General features: G+C 36.9%; 1 protein-coding gene across 5 annotated transcripts in view; it reads left to right on the forward strand.

Annotated features, from left to right (window-relative positions):
- Ppp4r4 (protein phosphatase 4 regulatory subunit 4) overlaps window positions 1–19,181 on the forward strand; it is a 96,185-nt gene that overhangs the window by 44,278 nt on the left and 32,726 nt on the right. For all 5 annotated transcript variants that reach the window (XM_005343496.2, XM_026780903.1, XM_026780914.1 and 2 more), the window contains 8 exons: window positions 4,118–4,265; window positions 4,695–4,768; window positions 6,854–6,960; window positions 10,690–10,797; window positions 14,335–14,456; window positions 16,550–16,672; window positions 17,752–17,921; window positions 18,232–18,351. In XM_005343496.2, the coding sequence (XP_005343553.1) occupies window positions 4,118–4,265; window positions 4,695–4,768; window positions 6,854–6,960; window positions 10,690–10,797; window positions 14,335–14,456; window positions 16,550–16,672; window positions 17,752–17,921; window positions 18,232–18,351 (972 nt within the window). The remainder of the gene's footprint in view (window positions 1–4,117; window positions 4,266–4,694; window positions 4,769–6,853; window positions 6,961–10,689; window positions 10,798–14,334; window positions 14,457–16,549; window positions 16,673–17,751; window positions 17,922–18,231; window positions 18,352–19,181) is intronic.

Below are 19,181 nucleotides of genomic sequence, written 5' to 3' on the forward strand. Positions count from 1 at the left end.
ATGCCAATACCAAGCTGTTTTCAATACTGTAGCTCTGTAGTAGAGTTTGAAGTCAGGGATGGTAATGCCTCATGGAGATAGTTTTTATATTTTTGTCTAGATTTTAAAAAATCCTTGTTGGGAGTATTAATGAGAATTACCCATCTGCCATTACTAAAAAAAGAAGTTCACTTTATTTTTCCTTGTTTTAATTTCAGAATGTTAACATTGAGATTTATTTATGTGCACATGTGTATAGGTATGTGTATATGTGTACAGGTGCCTGAAGAGACCCTGGATCTGGAGTAACTTCCTGTGTGAGTGCTGGGGACCAAACTTTTATCCTCTGGAAGAGCAGTATGCACACTTGACTGTGGGGCCTTCTCTCGAGCCCTCAGACTCTTTTTGTTTATATAACTCCATAAGTTTTAGGTATGCATATCTTCCTCTACTATTTCTGTAATAGTACTCACACAGGCCAATTAATTAATTTCTAATGATATGTTAAGAATACTTCGGAACCTGCAGTTAAATATTTTGTAGTTTCCCACTTTCATCTCTATTTTCTCTTTGAGAAATCTCATAAATCTGTGCCTTTAAATTCATCTACATGAATTCACTTACTGTCTTACTTTGGTTTTCTATTATTGTGATAAAACACTGATGCTATAAGCAGCCTGGGGAGGAAAGGGTTTATTTGGTTTACATTTCTTGACTCACAGTCCACTGGGGGAAGCCTAGGCAGGACCCTGGAGGTGGAAACTGAAGTGGAAGCTATGAAAGAACCCTGCTCACTAGCTTGCTTTCCATGGCTCAGTCAGCCTGCTTTGTTGAACCAGCCAGGGCCACCTGCTGAGAGGAGCCCCCCCCACTTCCTATATGTTGTGTCTTCTTACACCATTCATCAAGTTTGCCTGTACGTAATTTGATAAAGGTATTTTATTAACTGAAGTTTTCCTTCCCAGATGGCTCTAGCTTGTATCAAGTTGATAAAAATCTAACTAGGGTACTTAAAGAGTATGAGATCTGTATATGTGGTATCTATTTATGTCTTAATCAGCAGACCTAAAATTGAGCTTGTAGAATTTCTTTTTATTGTTTTACATTTATTTATTTTATATGCGTGTTTGGGTGCATTTTCTGGGGTGTGTGTGTGTGTGTGTGTGTGTGTGTGTGTGTGGTGCGTGCGTGCGTGCGTGCACACACAAAACTTGGCAAGAGTTGTCTCTCTCCTACTGTGTGGGTTTTGGGGAATCAAGCACAGATCATTACCCATGGAGCCAGAGCCATCTTGCTGGCCTGCATATGGCATTTCTCCCAACATATGGATTTCCTTCACTGTCTTCTCTGCCAAGGTGTTTCAGTGTTTTCCTGGCTTAAGAATTATCCAGATACCTTTGGTTCTTATACTACTTATTCTCTTATGTAGTCTTGTTTATTTTATGTCATAAATACTTCTTGAATGTATCCACTTTTCCCAGCCACACTGCGCCAGTGCCGGTCCCAGCAGTTGTGATGGTTTGCTCTGGTAAGCACAGTAGCTTTTCAGGTTTTCCCTATCCTTGCTTCCCTCTCATGGTGTGCTGCTTCTCTACTTCTAATTCTATTTCAACTCTTAGTAGGCAGGACATTTTAAAGCATTTACAACTACACTGTATTTCTTCTTATGTTTAAAGGATCTGGTGCTTTGCTTAATTGAGCTGCCTATTTACTGCCAAAGCAAACCTACCTCTTTGCTACAAGCAAACGGATCGTTTTTTTAGTTCTCTTTTTCAACATGTTTCTCCACACTTCCCAGTGCTGGATGCTGGGACTGCTCTCTTTATTATGCTTCTTGCTTTCCTGTCTTCTCCTATTGCAATCTCTGTATAGGTTTTCCTTTCTCTTTACACAGGCTGTTACTTCTCAGGAAAGCTTTCTTCAACTCCTCAGCTCTCATCATTAGCTCTCATCACAATTTTAACAACAGAATTAGCAGAATATAAGGCTCACTCTTGGTCTTGATTGGTTGCTAAGTCTCTAGCACTCAGCATAATCCTTGAATGTGATTGGCTATTTCTTGACTGTCTAAATGTCTGAGAAGAGCAGTGGTCATTTGAAGGTAGAGAACCAGATCTTTGATTTTTCCCAACTACTCAATCCTTAACCTGACTCTGGTCCTTAACAAATGTGAATGAAAATATTCTGTCAGCCTAGGAATTTGATTCTTGAAAACACCAGATTTGAGAGTAAATGAGGTAGAGTCAACATAGAAGCGCTTCAGCATTCCCTGCCCTGCTGTATCCTGGCTCATCAACACCACAGGCACAATAGGGAGCAGCACCAGGTGTAGATGGATTTTTCTTTGGGCCACCAGCTCACAAATGACATGGAAACTAATTAATTATGAAAGCTTGGCCTTAGCTTAGACTTGTTTCTAACTTTCTCTTATAACTTAACCCATTTCTATCAATCTACCTGCTGCCACAAGGTGGCTTTTACCTCTACTTCCGCATATCCTGCTTCCTCTGCAGCTTGTGACTCTCCTACGCCTAGATTCATCTCCTCTCTCTCTGCCCAGAAATTCTACCTAAGCACTTCCTGCTTGTGAAAACAGAGTTGTAGAACAGGTGAGAAAGGTGACAGGAAGCTTAGGTTTTAGGACAAGACCAGTGAAGATGTGGGCAAGGTGCTGTTCCTTCTATGAACTCAAGGGTAGTGTAGAGAAAGATACTGAGTGGACAGTGGTCATTATTTAAATGGTCGTTTGCACAGTAACTTGGTAAATTGTACAAATAAAAGCTGCTTAAATAATTTAAATTTGTATGATGGTCATGTTGTAATTGACTTTTATTATATAAGGAAATAATACCAGAAAGGTCAGTTTTCTCAAGATCACAAAAATTTAACTTTATGACAAGTATCATGATATTCTGAAAATTTTTCTCTGCCAGTCACAAAGTTGCTGTATAAGTGAAATTCTCACAATTTCCATGATTGAGCAAAAAAAATTCTGTTCTGCCTTTATGTTATACATACATCCTTAAAATTTACAGGCTTCTAGAGAAGTACAGTTATCTTGGTATTTAGTAAGGCTCCTTAGGTTATTTTTTAGCCTTTGATGTACTAAAAGTGTATGTTTTAGTATATGCTTTAAATTGAATATGCATGCTCACATTTTTAAATGTTTATGAATATAATTTATTGTTTAGAAACATCCTTATGTTTAAGAAACTCCCTTAAATTTAGTTTACTTCATGGTAATTTATTCTCTGATCAGTTGTATCAAGGGGAAAGAAGCCACATTTATACTTTTTTTTTGAGACAGGGTCTCACTGTGTAACTCTGGCAGGCCTGAACTTTCTCTGTAAACCAGGCTGGCCTGGAACTCACAGAGATCCTCTACCTCCCAAGTGCTGGGATTAAAGGTGTGTGCCACCACATGGACCATTTGTACATTCTTAAGTATTTCCTTTTATATGAGAATGTATAAGTTTATTTATTTATTTTAGATTTGTTCTATTTTTAATTGTGTGTAGTCATGTATGTATCTTTTTTGAAGTATGTGCATACTGAATGGAGTTACCTGCAGAGGCAGGAAGGATCCATTGTATCCTTGGAGCTAGAGTCACAGGCAGTTGAGAGCTGCCTGACCTGGGTGCTGGGAATTAAATTCAGGTCTTCTGCCAAAGCTGTATAAGCTCTTAGCCACTGAGTTATCTCTCCAGCCCTTATTTTTGAAACAGAAATACAGGAAATGAGAATACATGAAATTGAGCTTTAACATTATTGTGTTCAGTAGGATGACATTTGCATATTGACATTAGCAGTGTAAAAGTTCAAATCCATCAAAGCCACCTACTCTGTTCTTTAAAGGTTTACATGTGCTTTATCATTTTCATCCAGTAAAGCAAAATAGCATTATATTATATAAATTCTTAAAACATTTGAGATTTCTTAAGAAATTTATCATCAAATGAATTAAATATTAGGGACAGGTTAATATGGTCCTCTTAAGTAATAATGGTGCATATCCCTAAAAGTTATATTTAGTGATTTGTGTAGTATGACTGTTGGCTTTCTGCAACCTTGGCTCTTTTAAACATTACCCTTCTGACCTCTCATCTCTGTAAATAGCTGATTCTTTCTGATCATACAGGAAGTCCTGCATGTTGCAAGTGTGGAAATGCAGCTAACGGCTGCAGTGTCATTTCTGACCATTCTACAGGAAGAATCAATGTCAGTCCACACCTATGCACACTCCTTCCTGCAAATCATTCTCCTGAACCTGGAGCACAGGGACACAGGTCAGGTCCACGTGTACTTAATTACGCTCTTGTTTATGGCAAATGGCTGTGGTTCATTTGCCATCTATGGGGCTGATAAAAATAGCTGGGGTCCCTCTAAGAAATGCCCTGGGAGAGAGAGAACACACTAGAGTGTTCTCTGGGGTCTTCTTTCCTTAGATGTTTTCCTTTACATTTATGTTCATGGAGTTATCATACAGTGAGAACAGAATACCTTGAGTTAGAATTATCTCCCTCAAATTATATTTCAGTTTTTTAAATTTTCTAAAGTTAGTCAAGACAAAAGTTGTGGAAAATGTCTTAGAATGGTAATAACAATTATTACTCGTACTTTGTAATACAACGTTATTACAGCTGTTAATGGATGAGTTGAGAGTGCATTTGCACCTGAGATGTTTTAACCTGGCATGTCATGTCTGTGCCCATTAGGTGTCAGCAATGCATGGCTGGAAACGCTTCTCTCTGCAATAGAATTATTACCAAAAGAAACCCTGAGGCATGAGGTAATACTGTGTTTTTTCTTTTTGTAAATAGTCAACTTTATGATTTTTTTAGTAATAAGATTATTTTCCATTGTGAAAGCAACAATACTCATTGCAGAAAATTTAAGTAATTTGGAAAATGTAAGAGAGAAAAATAATGTATACTTCTGTAGTTAGCTGCTTGTAAGTGATAGATATCCTTCAGATTTTCCCCTCTGTGGTCACTGCTTGTCATGTCAGTAATCGTATTGAATCTGGGTGTGGTCACTTTTCACGGAGCATTATTTTCTGTGCATAGTTGCAAATTATTTTATTTGTTACATGCTGGAAGCTATTTTGAGCCTTAAGTTTTGCTATTGAAATAAGGCATCTCGGTAGAGCTTTAGGTAGCTCTTTAACTGTAGCATCCACACAAGTGTCACCTGGTGAGAGGATATTAAGATTCTTAAACTCTATTAAATATGTGAAATGTAGTCACCCTGAGTTTTTACTAAAAATAGTGTTCCACTGGGGATGTGGCTTAGTTGGTAGAGTGCTTACCTAGTGTGCACTTAAGCCCAGATTTGATCCCTAGTTCATATGCATATGACCGCATGCATGTGAACCAGGCACAGGGTCATATGCCTATAATTCTGGTGCTCACAAGGTGAAGATAGGAAGATGAGGAGTTCAAGGTCCTTCTTGGCTGCATTGTGAATTCAAGGTCAGCCTGGGTTACATGAGACCGTGCCTCAAAATCAATGAACAAAAATGGTGTTCCAATTTAATTTGATAGGCTAAAGGCACACCTGCATTTTAATTGGAAAATTTAAATTATACTGTTTGCTGCTTTTTCATATATTATATCAAATTAGTTGTATTTTTTTCCTTTTTGAGACAGGGTTTCTCTGTAACAGTTTTGGCTGGACTGGAACTCACTTTGTAGACCAGACCAGCCTCTATTCACAGAGATCCTCCTACCTCTGCCTCCTCAGTACTGGAATTATAAGGGTACACCACCACTGCCCAGCTAGAGAGCTTCTGTATCTTTTTTTATTGTTTTAGTTGTACTTATTCTTTAGAAATTATCTGATCATATCCTTTAGCACTATTTACATATACCATCTCTCTGCCATCTTTTGTTATGTTTGTACCTATTTGTATAAGAATTATTGCCTTTTAATTTCCAGTATGGTTCATTCTGTCCATCTTGAAAGGTTTTATTATAAATTAAGATGACAGACTAGAAAAAGTAGACAGCAAACTGTCCTCAAGCAATCTTGACTATTATCCCTGTATATATTTCTTTGCAAACATACCATGGTAAAATGTTATTCATTGAAATATCTTCCACCGACTGATTTTATTGTGTCTTTTGTCATTATAGTTTGTTATTCTATCACGACACCAGAATCCTCTTTAAGATGACATGTTTTAGCCAGTTAAAAGAATCTGTACCCGATGGCAAGTATTTAGATATACACATATTGAACTGCTGAGCACAGTGCGGAGATGTTTTCTTTGTGTTTTTGAAGAACAGTGTAAATGTAAATGAGGCCATTGCTACTCAAGAGTGCTCAGCATTTTTAGCATGTGCTCTTTGATAGATTCCTTGTGATGAGAAATAGCAAGGTTAAAAATTGAAGAGTTGGTGCTAGGATAGTAGACCACTATTCATAATTCTTTACAGTGCTATTGAATGTTTGAGTACATAGTATGTGCATAATATAGCACAAGACTTTGGTCATTATGTAACAGAATTTCAAAATAGATTTTTCTGTATTCTTTAGGATAAATATAAAACTTCTTCTGAAAGAAAATTCAGAGTATCTGGTAATTAATTTGCTTTTCTCTGTTAAAAATGTGTTTTTTTTTTAATTGTCTTTGTATGCACTCAGATCACTGCAGCATTTGCCATGAGCTTTAGTTCAGTGTTTTCTTCTAATTGGTTTTAATTCCATAGTTTGATATCTTACCTTAGCCAAGAAGACAAAGACACTGCTCCAGGTCAAGAATGGCCGTGTATCTCAGTTGTAATGAATGTTCTTTAAAAGTGTTCAAACCATGAAAATGTTCTTTGAAGAAGTTGATGACTTCCTACATTTACTCTAACTTGTTTCCTTTCAGATTCTGAATCCACTTGTTTCCAAGGCACAACTTTCCCAAACTGTCCAGTCGCGTTTAGTTAGCTGTAAAATTTTAGGAAAACTAACCAACAAATTTGATGCCCATAGGTAAGTAAGTATATGTAATTTTGTCTTTTTTATCAAATGAGTTTATTTAAATATGTAATGACTGTGTCAACAATGGTTACTTTTGTATTATTCCACATTATTCACAGACTTAACCACTCTAGCTACACTTCTCAGACAGAAATCTACTTGTTGGAAGCATTTCTTCTCAGTTTCATGGCTTTTCTGATCAAGTCTTCTCTGTCTTATACCATGTTTTCTTTTTTTTATTTTTTATTTTTTTATTTTATTTTTTTAAATTTATTTATTATTAAGGATTTCTGCCTCCTCCCCGCCACCGCCTCCCATTTCCCTCCCCCTCCCCCATCAAGTCCCTCTCCCTTATCAGCTTGAAGAGCAATCAGGGTTCCCTGACCTGTGGGAAGTCCAAGGACCGCCCACCTCCATCGGGGTTTAGGAAGTTGAGCATCCAAACTGCCTAGGCTCCCCCAAAGCCAGTATGTGCAGCAGGATCAAAAACCCATTGCCATTGTTCTTGAGTTCTCATTAGTCCTCATTGTCCGCTATGTTCAGCAAGTCTGGTTTTATGCTTTTTTCAGACCCAGGCCAGCTGGCCTTGGTGAATTCCGGATAGAACATCCTCATTGTCTCATTCTCGGTCCTGAGTTCCTTGCTCATGCTCCCCCTCCTTCTGCTCCTGATTTGGACCTTGAGATTTCTGTCCGGTGCTCCAATGTGGGTCTCTGTCTCCTATCATCGCCTGATGAAGGTTAATATTCAGGAGGATGCCTATATGTTTGCCTTTGGATTCACCTTCTTATTTAGCTTCTCTAGGATCGTGAATTATAAGCTCACTGTCCTTTATTTATGGCTAGAAACCAAATATGAGTGAGTACATCCCATGTTTTCTTGTGAAGCTAAAATAGCATTATCTTGGAACTTCCAAAATCATGTCAGGTAAACCTGACATAAAGATAGGGTTTCTTTTTTGTTTGTTTGTTTGTTTTTCGAGACAGGGTTTCTCTGTGGTTTTGGAGCCTGTCCTGGAACTAATTCTTGTAAACCAGGCTGGTCTTGAACTCACAGAGATCCATCTGCCTCTGCCTCCCGAGTGCTGGGATTAAAGGCATGCATCACCACCACCCGGCCAAGATAGGGTTTCTTACATCACTATTATGAATCCCTTATTTTGAATAATTTCATATTAGAGCCTATCTACACTGTACATGCTGCTCTCTACCTCGATAACAAATGACACATGTTCACACTTGATGTGTTGTGAAGTATAACATGAGAGTGAACATCAATCAAAACATAAGTATATTTTGACTGACAATTGCCAGAATCAGATATTACATTGCTAAAGACTTTTGAATTAGCTATTGACATTTAACTGCTAAAGCAGATACAAGTAACTGATGATAGTGTTCAAAGTTAAGAATTTATGTAAAAATGCATTATAACCAGGCAGTGGTGGCACACGCCTTTAATTTCAGCACTCGGGAGGCATCTCTGTGAGTTCAAGGCCAGCCTGATATACAAGAGCTAGTTCCAGGATAGGCTCCAAAGCTACAAAGAAACCCTGTCTCGAAAAACAAAAAACAAAACAAAATAATGCATTATAAACTGCTAAACACAATGTTAAAGTATATGGTTAATAAGGCAGTTATGATTTTAAAGAATGTTTTAATATTCTTTAACAATGTCATATATATATACATATATACATTTGTATACATACATACATACATTCATATAGATATATAAAACATATCTAATCCAAATGCCCCTTACTCCCATTAAGCTCTTCTAGATACTTCCCCACTTTCATGTCTTCTTTTTAAAAAATAATCTTATCAATCAGTGCTACCTGCATGCACATGGATGTAGGGCAACCTATCCCCCCCACCCTGGAGAAAAGCAACCCTTCTATAGCCATTAGTTGCCAGTAGCTCCTCAGCAATAGGTAGAACCTCATGTGTCCCTTTCCCACCCATGCTAGAATGTCGTCTGGCTTGTTCATATGCCAGTAACCACAGCTGCTGTAAATTCACAAGTACAACAGCCATGCCATATCAAGAAGACAGACTTTCACAGCATGTCTTTTCATCTCTGTTTTTTATATTCTTTCTCAGCATTCCCTGGTTCTTGTAGGGCTGTCCAGTTTAGGGTTGAACACTCAATGATCGCTACTTATTCTCAGCCCTTTGACTAGATGTGTATCTCTGCGCTTACTTCTCCTACCGCCAAAAGAAACATCATTTTTAGTTGAGAGCAGCACTAATATATGGGTATAAATATAAATACTTATGAGGCAGTTTGAAACTATTCATTTAGAAGAACAGCTGTAGTATGCTTTCACCTAAGGCCCATACCCTCCTTAGCTGTGACTTTTGACCAGATTTACAGTATAGGCATGGATCCCTTCCCATGGAACAGAATTAAAACCCAATCAGAAAGTAGTTCATTACAACTACAATAGTCTTGCCACTTTTGTATCAGTAGTCACATCTTGTCTCATGGGTCAGTATCAAGATCAACCACGAGGTATTCTATTCTCCATTGGTCACCTGCATTGTACCTTCTGACACCATGAAATCTCGCCAGCAGGGTAGAAGTTTTTATGTCAGTTATGGCTTGATTTCTCTATGTCCTACAACTAAAATATGTTGTATCTTGAGTATTAGGGTATTAATATATTATTACATGGGAAGCCAAGAACAGTATCACTAATATGGAGCTATTCCACATCTGGCACCAAGATCATCATTTAATAACCCATGTCTTCTGTAGAAAGAAGTATTGTATACCCATACAGAGCACTGCCTTTCAAACTCCTTTATAAAACATTGTACCTTAAAAATTACGTGACAAGCTGGGCGGTGGTGGCACACCCCTTTAATCCCAACACTCAGGAGGCAGAGGCAGGCGGATCTCTGTGAGTTCGAGTCCAGCCTGGTCTACAAGGGCTAGTTCCAGGACAGGCTCCAAAGCTACAGAGACACCCTGTCTTGAAAAACAAAAACAAAAATAAAATAAAATAATCTGACAAAGCAGTGATTTTCGTTAAAGCTTTTCCATATACCCTTAGTTTTGGTTAACCAACTGTCTTAGTCAGTGTTCTGTTGCTGTGAAGAGATGCCAGGACCATGGCAACAAGAAAGCATTTAATTGGACAATTTCAGAGGTTTAGTCTATTATCATTATGGCAGGAAGCATGGCAGCAAACAGGAAGACATGGTGCTAGAGAAGTAGCTGAGCCTTCTACACCCAGATCTGTAGGCAGCAGGATGAAAGAGACACACTGGGCCTGGCTTGAGATTTTGAAACTACGAAGCACATCCCCCAGTGACATACTTCCTCTAATAAGGCCGGACCTCCTAATTCTTTTCAAGCAGTGCCACTTCCTGATGACTAAGCATTCAAATATATGGGCCTATGGGGGATCATTCTTATTCATACCACCACACCCACCTTCCACCTTATTTATCCCTCCATTCTCCCACCTCAATCCCTGCTTAAACCTTTAATTCCCAATATTCCTCCTGTTCTATTTTCATGTCATATGAACTCTACTAGCCTTCCCTCAAGGCCACTTCCTCCCCCATCTTATTTGTCTGTTCTAGCTTCCTGATTTCTACAGACACTCCATATTAAACTTACAAATCTAAAAACTCTCTCATATGAGGTAATTTGAAATTTTGAAAATCATTGAAAAATTAGTCTAAAATGTTCATCCATTTACATGTTTTTTAAATCTGTCTTTCTCAGCATTAAAAGAGAAATACTTCCCCTGGTAAAATCACTCTGTCAAGATGTGGAATATGAAGTTCGATCTTGTATGTGTCGGCAGTTAGAAAATATAGCTCAGGGCATTGGGTAAGTGTACTTCCAAGTCCTTATTCCACACAGTCTTAGATCCAGATTGTGTGGCAAACATATCCTGCTCATGCATTCCATGAAAGTGTGTTATTCATTTTTATGTGCTTTCTTCAATTGCAGGCCTCTCCTAATGAGTCTACAGTAAAAGAGATAAGAGGGGATGTGTTTAGCATAGCAGTATATATTCAATTAATGTCGGTTTCTTGGTTACTCAGTAACCAAGTCCAACAAGGGACCTAGCAGGAACAATATCTGGAATATGTTGAGCATTTCTTTTAGATGGCCATATTTTAAGTGTTTTAGGTGGGTTTGCTGTCATTGAAGTATGTCCCTGTGCAATTCCAAGCTTTGTGTGCTTCTGGATTTGTGGTTCTTCTTTTCCTTTGGGCACAAGAAGAACCACATACTGTCGAGGAAGTAGAAGCATAGGACAGGCAGTTCACCCTCTACTTAAAAACAGCTCCCAGGTCAGGGTACAAGTGTAATATTAAAGGAAACATCTAAAAACTATCTTGGGAAGTGATTTTTGCTTTAAGGATTCTAAAGTCATTGGTGAAACTCTGATGTCTTATTTTTAGTAGATACTGCATTGATGATTTCATCTGTTATTGTTTTTCACTGATAAGGACAGTGAGTCTATGGTGATGATGGTTTTGTAAAGCTTTAGGATGTTGCTAACAGACTCGGCATAGACATGTACTTTGTGTTATGTCTGCTAATCAGTTCTTTTGTTTTGATCTCAAAACTATTTTTCTGATAGGTCTTTTGAAATTACATTATTCATGTTGAATTACTGTGGACTATAATTAACTCAGGTTTATAATTAACATAGATTTAGGTTTTACCTATGCTTATGAGCCAGAATCAGAATTTGATTGGACAATGTACTGCTTCACTTAATAAAGATGAGAAATATGTACTTATTTGCTTCTTTTAAACCACCTAACATTTTTCTACTGTTTAAAAAATGGGAAGGCTAAGTTTCTTAGTTATGGTTCTGTTGCTATGAAATGACACTGTGACAAGACAACTTATGAAAGAAAAGAAGGCATTTGGCTGGGGGCTTGCTAACAGTTTCAGAGAGTTAGTTCATAGTCATCATGGTGGGAGGTAGACAAGCATGGCATTGGAGCAGTAGTTGAGAGTTTAATATTCTAATCAGCAGGCAGAGAGAGGGAGGGAGGGAGGGAGGGAGAGACACAGAGTCTGGTGTGGCCTCTTTATGCTCCAAAGCCCACCTCTAGTGATGCACCCTCTCTAACAAGGCCACATCTTCTATTCTTCTCAAGCAGTTCCAGCTGGTGACCCAAGCATTCAAACAATCAAACCACCACACCAAGGATGTTCAAATTAGTCTCCTCCAAATTGGATTATTCCTTAAGAATTAATTAATGAAAATAAAATTACAGAGAATATACTCAACTTCTGTAGGTTAGAATATTTTTAAGGAACCAATTTCTTGACCATATATGTACATTTATTTGCTGAGTTCTTTTGTCCTATTAACAAATGCACTTATAGGACTTTTAATGGTATGATAACTGAAAAGTAATGGTACCTTATTTCTGGTTGTGACAGTCAGCTTTCCATTGTTGTCACAGATGCTATAACAACTTATGGGGAGAAAAGTTTTATTTGGAGTCATTCTTTGGATGTTTTTTCTCTTACTTTTGGGTCTCTAGGGAGGCAGCCCATCATGGTGGAGAGTGTGGGGGTACAGTCATCGCTTCTTAACCAGGAAACGAAAATGAGGAAGAAGGGACTTTCTGCTTCCAGTGCATGTCTCCAGTGTCTGGAAAACTCCCAATATGTCCTATGTCATAAAGTTCCCATTACCTCCTTATAATAGTCAAAAAACAAAACTGTTTTTGGCTTTAATGAAAAGAGAAAATTAATTATCTTATTAATATTTAAAAGTGTGTAAATTCTCATTAATACAATGTGGTTGAGGATTTAATGAGGTGACATTTTTGAGATGAAAAAGCTGTGAGAATGAAAGTTTAAATAAAGCTAAAATTAACTCTTTTAAAAATTAAAATAGGATAGAAAATTCAAATGCATAGTGAATAGTTTTACACAATCATTCTCCGAGTTCAGAAGAGAAAGATGCATTTATGAATTGCTTAGAGGTATGCTGTTAGATGTGGTGGGGCAGGAACTCTCTACCACATGGCCAGCTGCAGTTCATGATGATGTCCTATCTAATAACAAATGCAGTAATTGCAGACAGCATAGAAGGAAACTTCATTCAAAACTCGTGTAAGGAAACTGAAGGAACAATCTTCAGTTGAAAGCTTTTTGTTTGCTTTATTTAGTTATTTATTTATTTTGACTGGGTCTCACTATGTAGCCTTTGCTGACCTGGAGTTCACTATGCAGAACAGGCTGGCCCCAAACTTAGAAATTCACCCGTCTCTGCCTCCCAATGTTGGAATTAAAGGAGTGTGCCACCCCTCCCAGTTTTTAATGTTTTTTAAAATTTATTTCTTTGTTCATTGTGTTTGTTTGTTTTGTATTTTGAGACCGGGTTTTGCTGTGAAACAGTCTTGGCTGTCCTGGAACTCACTCTATAGACCAGGCTGCCCTTGAACTCACAGAGATCCTCCTGCCACTTCTTTCTAAGTGCTGGGATTAAAGGCATGTGCCACTACTGCCTAGCTATTATTATTATTTTTTTAAAGATGGTCTTACTGTGCAGCCCTGGCTGGCATGGAACTTACTTTAGAGACCATGCTGGCCTTGAACTCACAGAGATCTACCTGCTTCTGCTATTTTTTTTTAAAAAAATTCTGTCAATATGCTATACTGGGTCTAATTTATGCTATCTTCCTTACTGCATTTAAGAAAGCCGGTTATGTGTCAAGACTTCCTTTATCTGAGTCTGAACCCTTGTCATCAGTAGGAATGAAGTGCTGGCTTTTTACTGCTTATGACTATGTTCTAAATGTTATTTATTCTCCAAAAGCATCTTTGTACCTTATTCTTTTATGTTGAATATCCAGTGTTGTATGTCAATCTTCTGTGTGGAAACTAATTATTGTAAAGTTGTACTTCAAATGATTAGAAAAATAACATATGTCCCAAAATCTATCAAATGATTTTGCTTGAATTTCTACAAATACTTAATATATTTTTTCTTAATTAGTTGCATCATTTCTTGAAATTTCTTTAAAATAGAAAATGGCATAATTTATAAAGCTTAATATAGGTACAGGTCATTAACATTTCTATAGTTAACAGTAGTTTACAGAAGAAAATAGAATTGATTTAATAATGAAATTAATATTAATATTTATTTAAATATTTTTAATTCTTTGAGAATTTCACATGATATATTTTATTTTAATTATATTCCTTGACAGTCCTCCATAACTCCTCCTGCATCTACCCTGTATTACTTACACCCTTGGCTGCTTTCCCAACCAGATGGCACACCTGGGCACCGGGACTAACTGTGCTAATCACTTGTGTTCGTTGGACTCTTGCTGCAGGTTTGTTGGTCTGACTTACTTTCTTCTACTGCTTATTGTGCAGGACAGAACTGACAAAGAGTGTGGTGCTCCCCGAATTAATAGAACTCTCTAGGGACGAGAGTGGCAGTGTGCGACTTGCTGCTTTTGAAACCTTGGTTAACATGCTTGACATGTTTGATACAGGTAAATCTGCACGTGCAGGTATCTTTATTTCTGAAAGACTATTTTCCATGTTTTATATTACTAATAAGGAACAGAGACTAATTCAGATTGTTTTGTTTAGTTTAGAGTTTTATGATTTTTTTTTCCTTTTTGATGTCATCCATGCTTCTACTCTTACCCTCATGGTATCTTGCTGCTGTATGTCTCATACTTCTCACTTCTGTCTTCTAAACGTAACTGACATATGTAGAAGTTGAAGAATTTGTCCTGAGAAGTAGCCCTTAACTTCCTTAACTAACTGATGTCAAATCCTGTAATATGTCTAAATGACTATAACATGATTATAATATGCCTAAATGAATTCTTTCTTAATAACATTTTAATGCCAGAAATATGGTCATGGGAGGAGAAATTTGGAGTAGATAATTCAGTGGGGATGTGTAAGAAGGTGTTTCTTGCTCTTATTCAAACCAAGCCACAGAACAGCTAGCTGCTCTACCAAGTGTATACCTAGACCTAGACTGGTGCCTAGCTCTGGACAAGTAGTTCATCATGACACGGTAACACTTGGAGGGCTAAATGTCAAGACTGAGGTGTGAAAATCAGTTGTGTAATTATAGGACTTGGTTGACTGGGGCTATCAACATTTTGTCTGAACTGGGAAGGGCCCTGGAGATTATTGCGGTATAGACAATAATTTTGTGTAAATATTTCAGAATGATCGTTGAGGTAATATGATAAATCACAGGAGCAAAACTGCACATAATTGGATGAGTCTTTTTGCCTTTAATACTGGGGGCAACCCCAGAATGCAGACTCAAAGGAAATGTTGGCACTGATATTTTTTCCTTCTTCACTGCCCTGGGCTTCGATTTTGCAGATCTTACTTTATTTCCTCCTGTTCTTCCTCCTGGTGCTCCAACTCCAGCACATCTCTCACTGTGTCCACTTTCCTCTCTCTGATGTTGCCTCTAATTTTCTTCCCCCCTCCTCTATTTTTGTCCTATACAACTTTTAGGCTTCTTGTAGTGTCTAGTTTAAATGCATTTTCCTCTCTTTTATCTTTTTAAGTTACTTATATGAGCTTGGAAGGTTACTTATGTGTTTAAACCCTATGTGTTTAGCTAAAGTTTGTTGGAAGTTAGCTATGTTCACTTGTGTATATATTATGTGTGGCTATTTTGGTGCTATGGGGACAGAGATGGGTGGTTGGAATAAATAGCCTACACAAACTAGATCATCTATGAAACCTGCTTTCAGATCCCTGCCTTTGCCTTTAAAATGGTGACCACATTGTCTCATTATTTTGTGTGTTTAGTTTCTTTGCTGATTTGTTCTTCAAGTTATAGGACCATTTATTATTCTTCACCTAATGAAACTTCTCCCCCTTAATATTTTGCTTGTATTGTTAAGCAGGCAATACTGTATGTATTTCATCTGGTAACAACTGAAGATAAGGCCCTGAGTTATGATATAATAGCAATCGTAATAACAGTAACATTTCTGCCCATTAGAGCTTCTTACCTCTAAGTACTGGTGCATGTCTAATAGCTTAATCAAATCTTGAGGGTTTTCAAGAGTACCTGGAAGGAAGACTTAAATATTTCTAATCTATCAGAAGCATATGACCTAGATAGATATATTTAAAGAATTGGTCAACCTCTAAAGAGCCATCTAAAAACTAAAAACATAAAATTAAGCAGGCAGACATGTTACATTTCAAATTGACTTTGATAAAAAAAAAAAACATGGCATGGAATGAATGAAAGAGAGAATTAGAAGTTTCCTGGGCCTGCTGTTTGTCTACTTAAATTGAAAATGTTAGAACGGTTATTCAGATTCAAGACCTCAGGCATCTTATTATTTTGCTTGTGATGACCCTATCTTCATTCTTGCGTGGCTCCTTTGAAGCCCAAACTTAATGTTTCTGGTGATCTTACTCCTTGTCTCTAGTCCTCTTCCTGTCACTGTTATCAGACATTTCTATCCCTGTTAGTCTAACGTGGACATTTTTCTTCTGAAGGGGATATGTGTATTAGTTTCCATGTGGTAATGTGAGCAACTAGCTCTAAACTATATACTATAACTATATGTTATTCTGTTTTGTCTTTCAGATGACAGAAGTCAAACTATACTTCCTTTAGTGAAATCATTCTGTGAAAAATCTTTTAAAGCAGATGAATCCATTCTTATTTCTTTATCTTTTCATTTAGGAAAGCTCTGCCATGGACTCTATGGTATGTTGCAAAACTAGTTGTTTTTCTCTTTAGCTCCTACTCCTTTCGTTTAGCTCTTTACTCATAGCACTTGTTCCTAAGTATGTGAAGTCTTTAGAACACACTTAGAAATGGCATTTTCATGAATGGAACCTTATTTGAAAGAGTCAAATAAGCATAGCTCTTGGAATTTCTGGTCATGTTGCATGTTTAAGTTGGAGTGTGCTAATAGGTCAGGTATGTTAACTGTTGGTGTGAAGTGAAAATAATTTAAAAAACCTTTCTTGTTTTTGTTTTTTCGAGACTGTGTTTCTCTGGAGCTTTGGAGCCTGTCCTAGAACTAGCTCTTGTAGATAAGGCTGGCCTTGAACTCACAGAGAGCTGCGTGCACCACCACTGCCCAGCAAAAAATAAACAAATAAACCTTTTTACAAATAATAAATATAGCATGTGAATAGTTCAGCTTAGAATGTAGACCAATACCCAAGAGTTTAGGTATTTGAGAACATCCTTAGTTTACTGTAACCATGTAAGAATTGAGCTGGTTTCTACACAGTAACATACTTCATATGGATTGTAAACACCTAGTAATTGAAAAGTGTTTTACAATTTTTCACAAATTCTTATTTCTACGAGAGCTGATGAATGTGCGGTCATTCTGTTGATAAATAGTATTCTAATCACTGTGACATTCTCCAGACTAAGTTCTTAGGTTCCTTCTCGTAGATACACATGCATTTTTTTCTGCAGAGACTTTTAAAACATGTACCATAAACAAACAGCAGTATTGTAAGTACAATCCTGATGATGATATCTTAGTTCTCTACAAACAGCGTTAACTAATGTAGACCTGATTCTTGTTTTCTGTAGTTTATGTTTTTAAAATTAAAATATTATTCAAGTGAGCACAAGGTGAAAAATATGACCTTTAGCTTTCTTCAGAGTAGTTCCTTGTTCATTGCTATAATTATGAACCATCTGTAAATATTTGGCTTAAATATTTTGTTCTAAACATGTTTTTATTGCACTTTGAGTTTCTTTTTTAAAATTTTTGTTTGCAATTGAAATGTTGGACACAGGTTTCACATTTAATGTTTTAGGAATTTTCACTCCAGATCAGCACTTGAGATTTTTGGAATTTTATAAGAAACTTTGTACATTGGGTTTGCAACAAGAAAATGGTCACAGTGAAAACCAGATTCCATCCCAAATTATCGAGCAGGAGAAGAAATACACTTCAGTACGGAAGAACTGTGCTTACAACTTTCCGGTAACAAAATGCTTGTTTGTATTTACGGGCTGTGAAGATTATGACATTAGAATATAAGAGCAGAATCCATTAAAATATTTACATGCTTGACACCTGCTGTTTAGCATTGTATCTAAATATATAGGAAATATGAAGCAAATATTGGCAGAATTTATATTTCTGTATATTATGTGCATGCATTTGTGTTTATAAACAAAATTTTATTAAATATGCTTAATAGGATATGATTTCAGTTTTAGCGAAATGATTATATTAGGTATTGATGCATGTTTTTCTCTCCTTCCCATTCATTTCCTTCCACCTCCACTAGGCCATGATTGTTTTTGTTGATCCTAAAAACTTCCACATGGAACTCTATTCTACATTCTTCTGCCTTTGTCATGACCCTGAAGTACCAGTCAGATACACTATTGCTATTTGCTTTTATGAAGTAAGTCTGAGAATGAATTCCATGGTACACATGTTGATTCTGTCTGTATATATTAGATGCTGTTTTAATAGTCTATATGCTGTATTTACAGACTTGTTATAAGATAGAGATCCCATAGCTCTTTCATGCTATAGTTTTAAGTCTTATTTTTGAATTCCCATAATTCTCTTCTCTTTTTAGTGTGTTTACAAAATCCATTTACATAAATACATTATATTCATTTACTCATTAACCTATTTTTCAACATATTTAAACTGAATCCTTAGTTTAGGGCAGACACAATAGCTATAATTTTATATGCTTTGTACTTTTTGTACTTTGCCCTTATGTTTAAGTAGTCTTAGGGTAAATGGAAATTTGAGTAACAAATTGTTTACATTTATTGTTTTTACCGTAAATGAAATATAATGAGCATAGCTTTTAGCACAGTCCATAAACTATGTACAAAAGTAAAACAATGGTGAGCATAACTAATGTTGAAATTAGGGGCCTGTTTCTTAGAAGATGGCAGTAAAAACACATGTATGTAGCAGTTGCTAGGCATATGTTCATTCCTCTTCTAGTTGCTATGACAAAATACATGACAAAAGCAGTTTAAGAAGGAAGGTTTCCTTGAGCTTACAGGTAGGGGCACATTCCATCATGGAGGGAGCACAGGCAGGAAACAGAGAGCACTGAATGCTGCTTCTCAACTTGCTCTCTCATTTTTATTTAGTCAAGGGTCACAGGCCACCAGATGGTGCTGCTCACAATTAGTGTGTCTTAGTTTGCTTCTCTAATAAGTAACATGACAGAAAGCAACCTGTAGGAGAGAAGGGTTTATTTGACTT

This window comes from Microtus ochrogaster, chromosome 1 (genome assembly GCF_000317375.1).
Source record: "Microtus ochrogaster isolate Prairie Vole_2 chromosome 1, MicOch1.0, whole genome shotgun sequence".
Taxonomy (NCBI): domain Eukaryota; kingdom Metazoa; phylum Chordata; class Mammalia; order Rodentia; family Cricetidae; genus Microtus; species Microtus ochrogaster.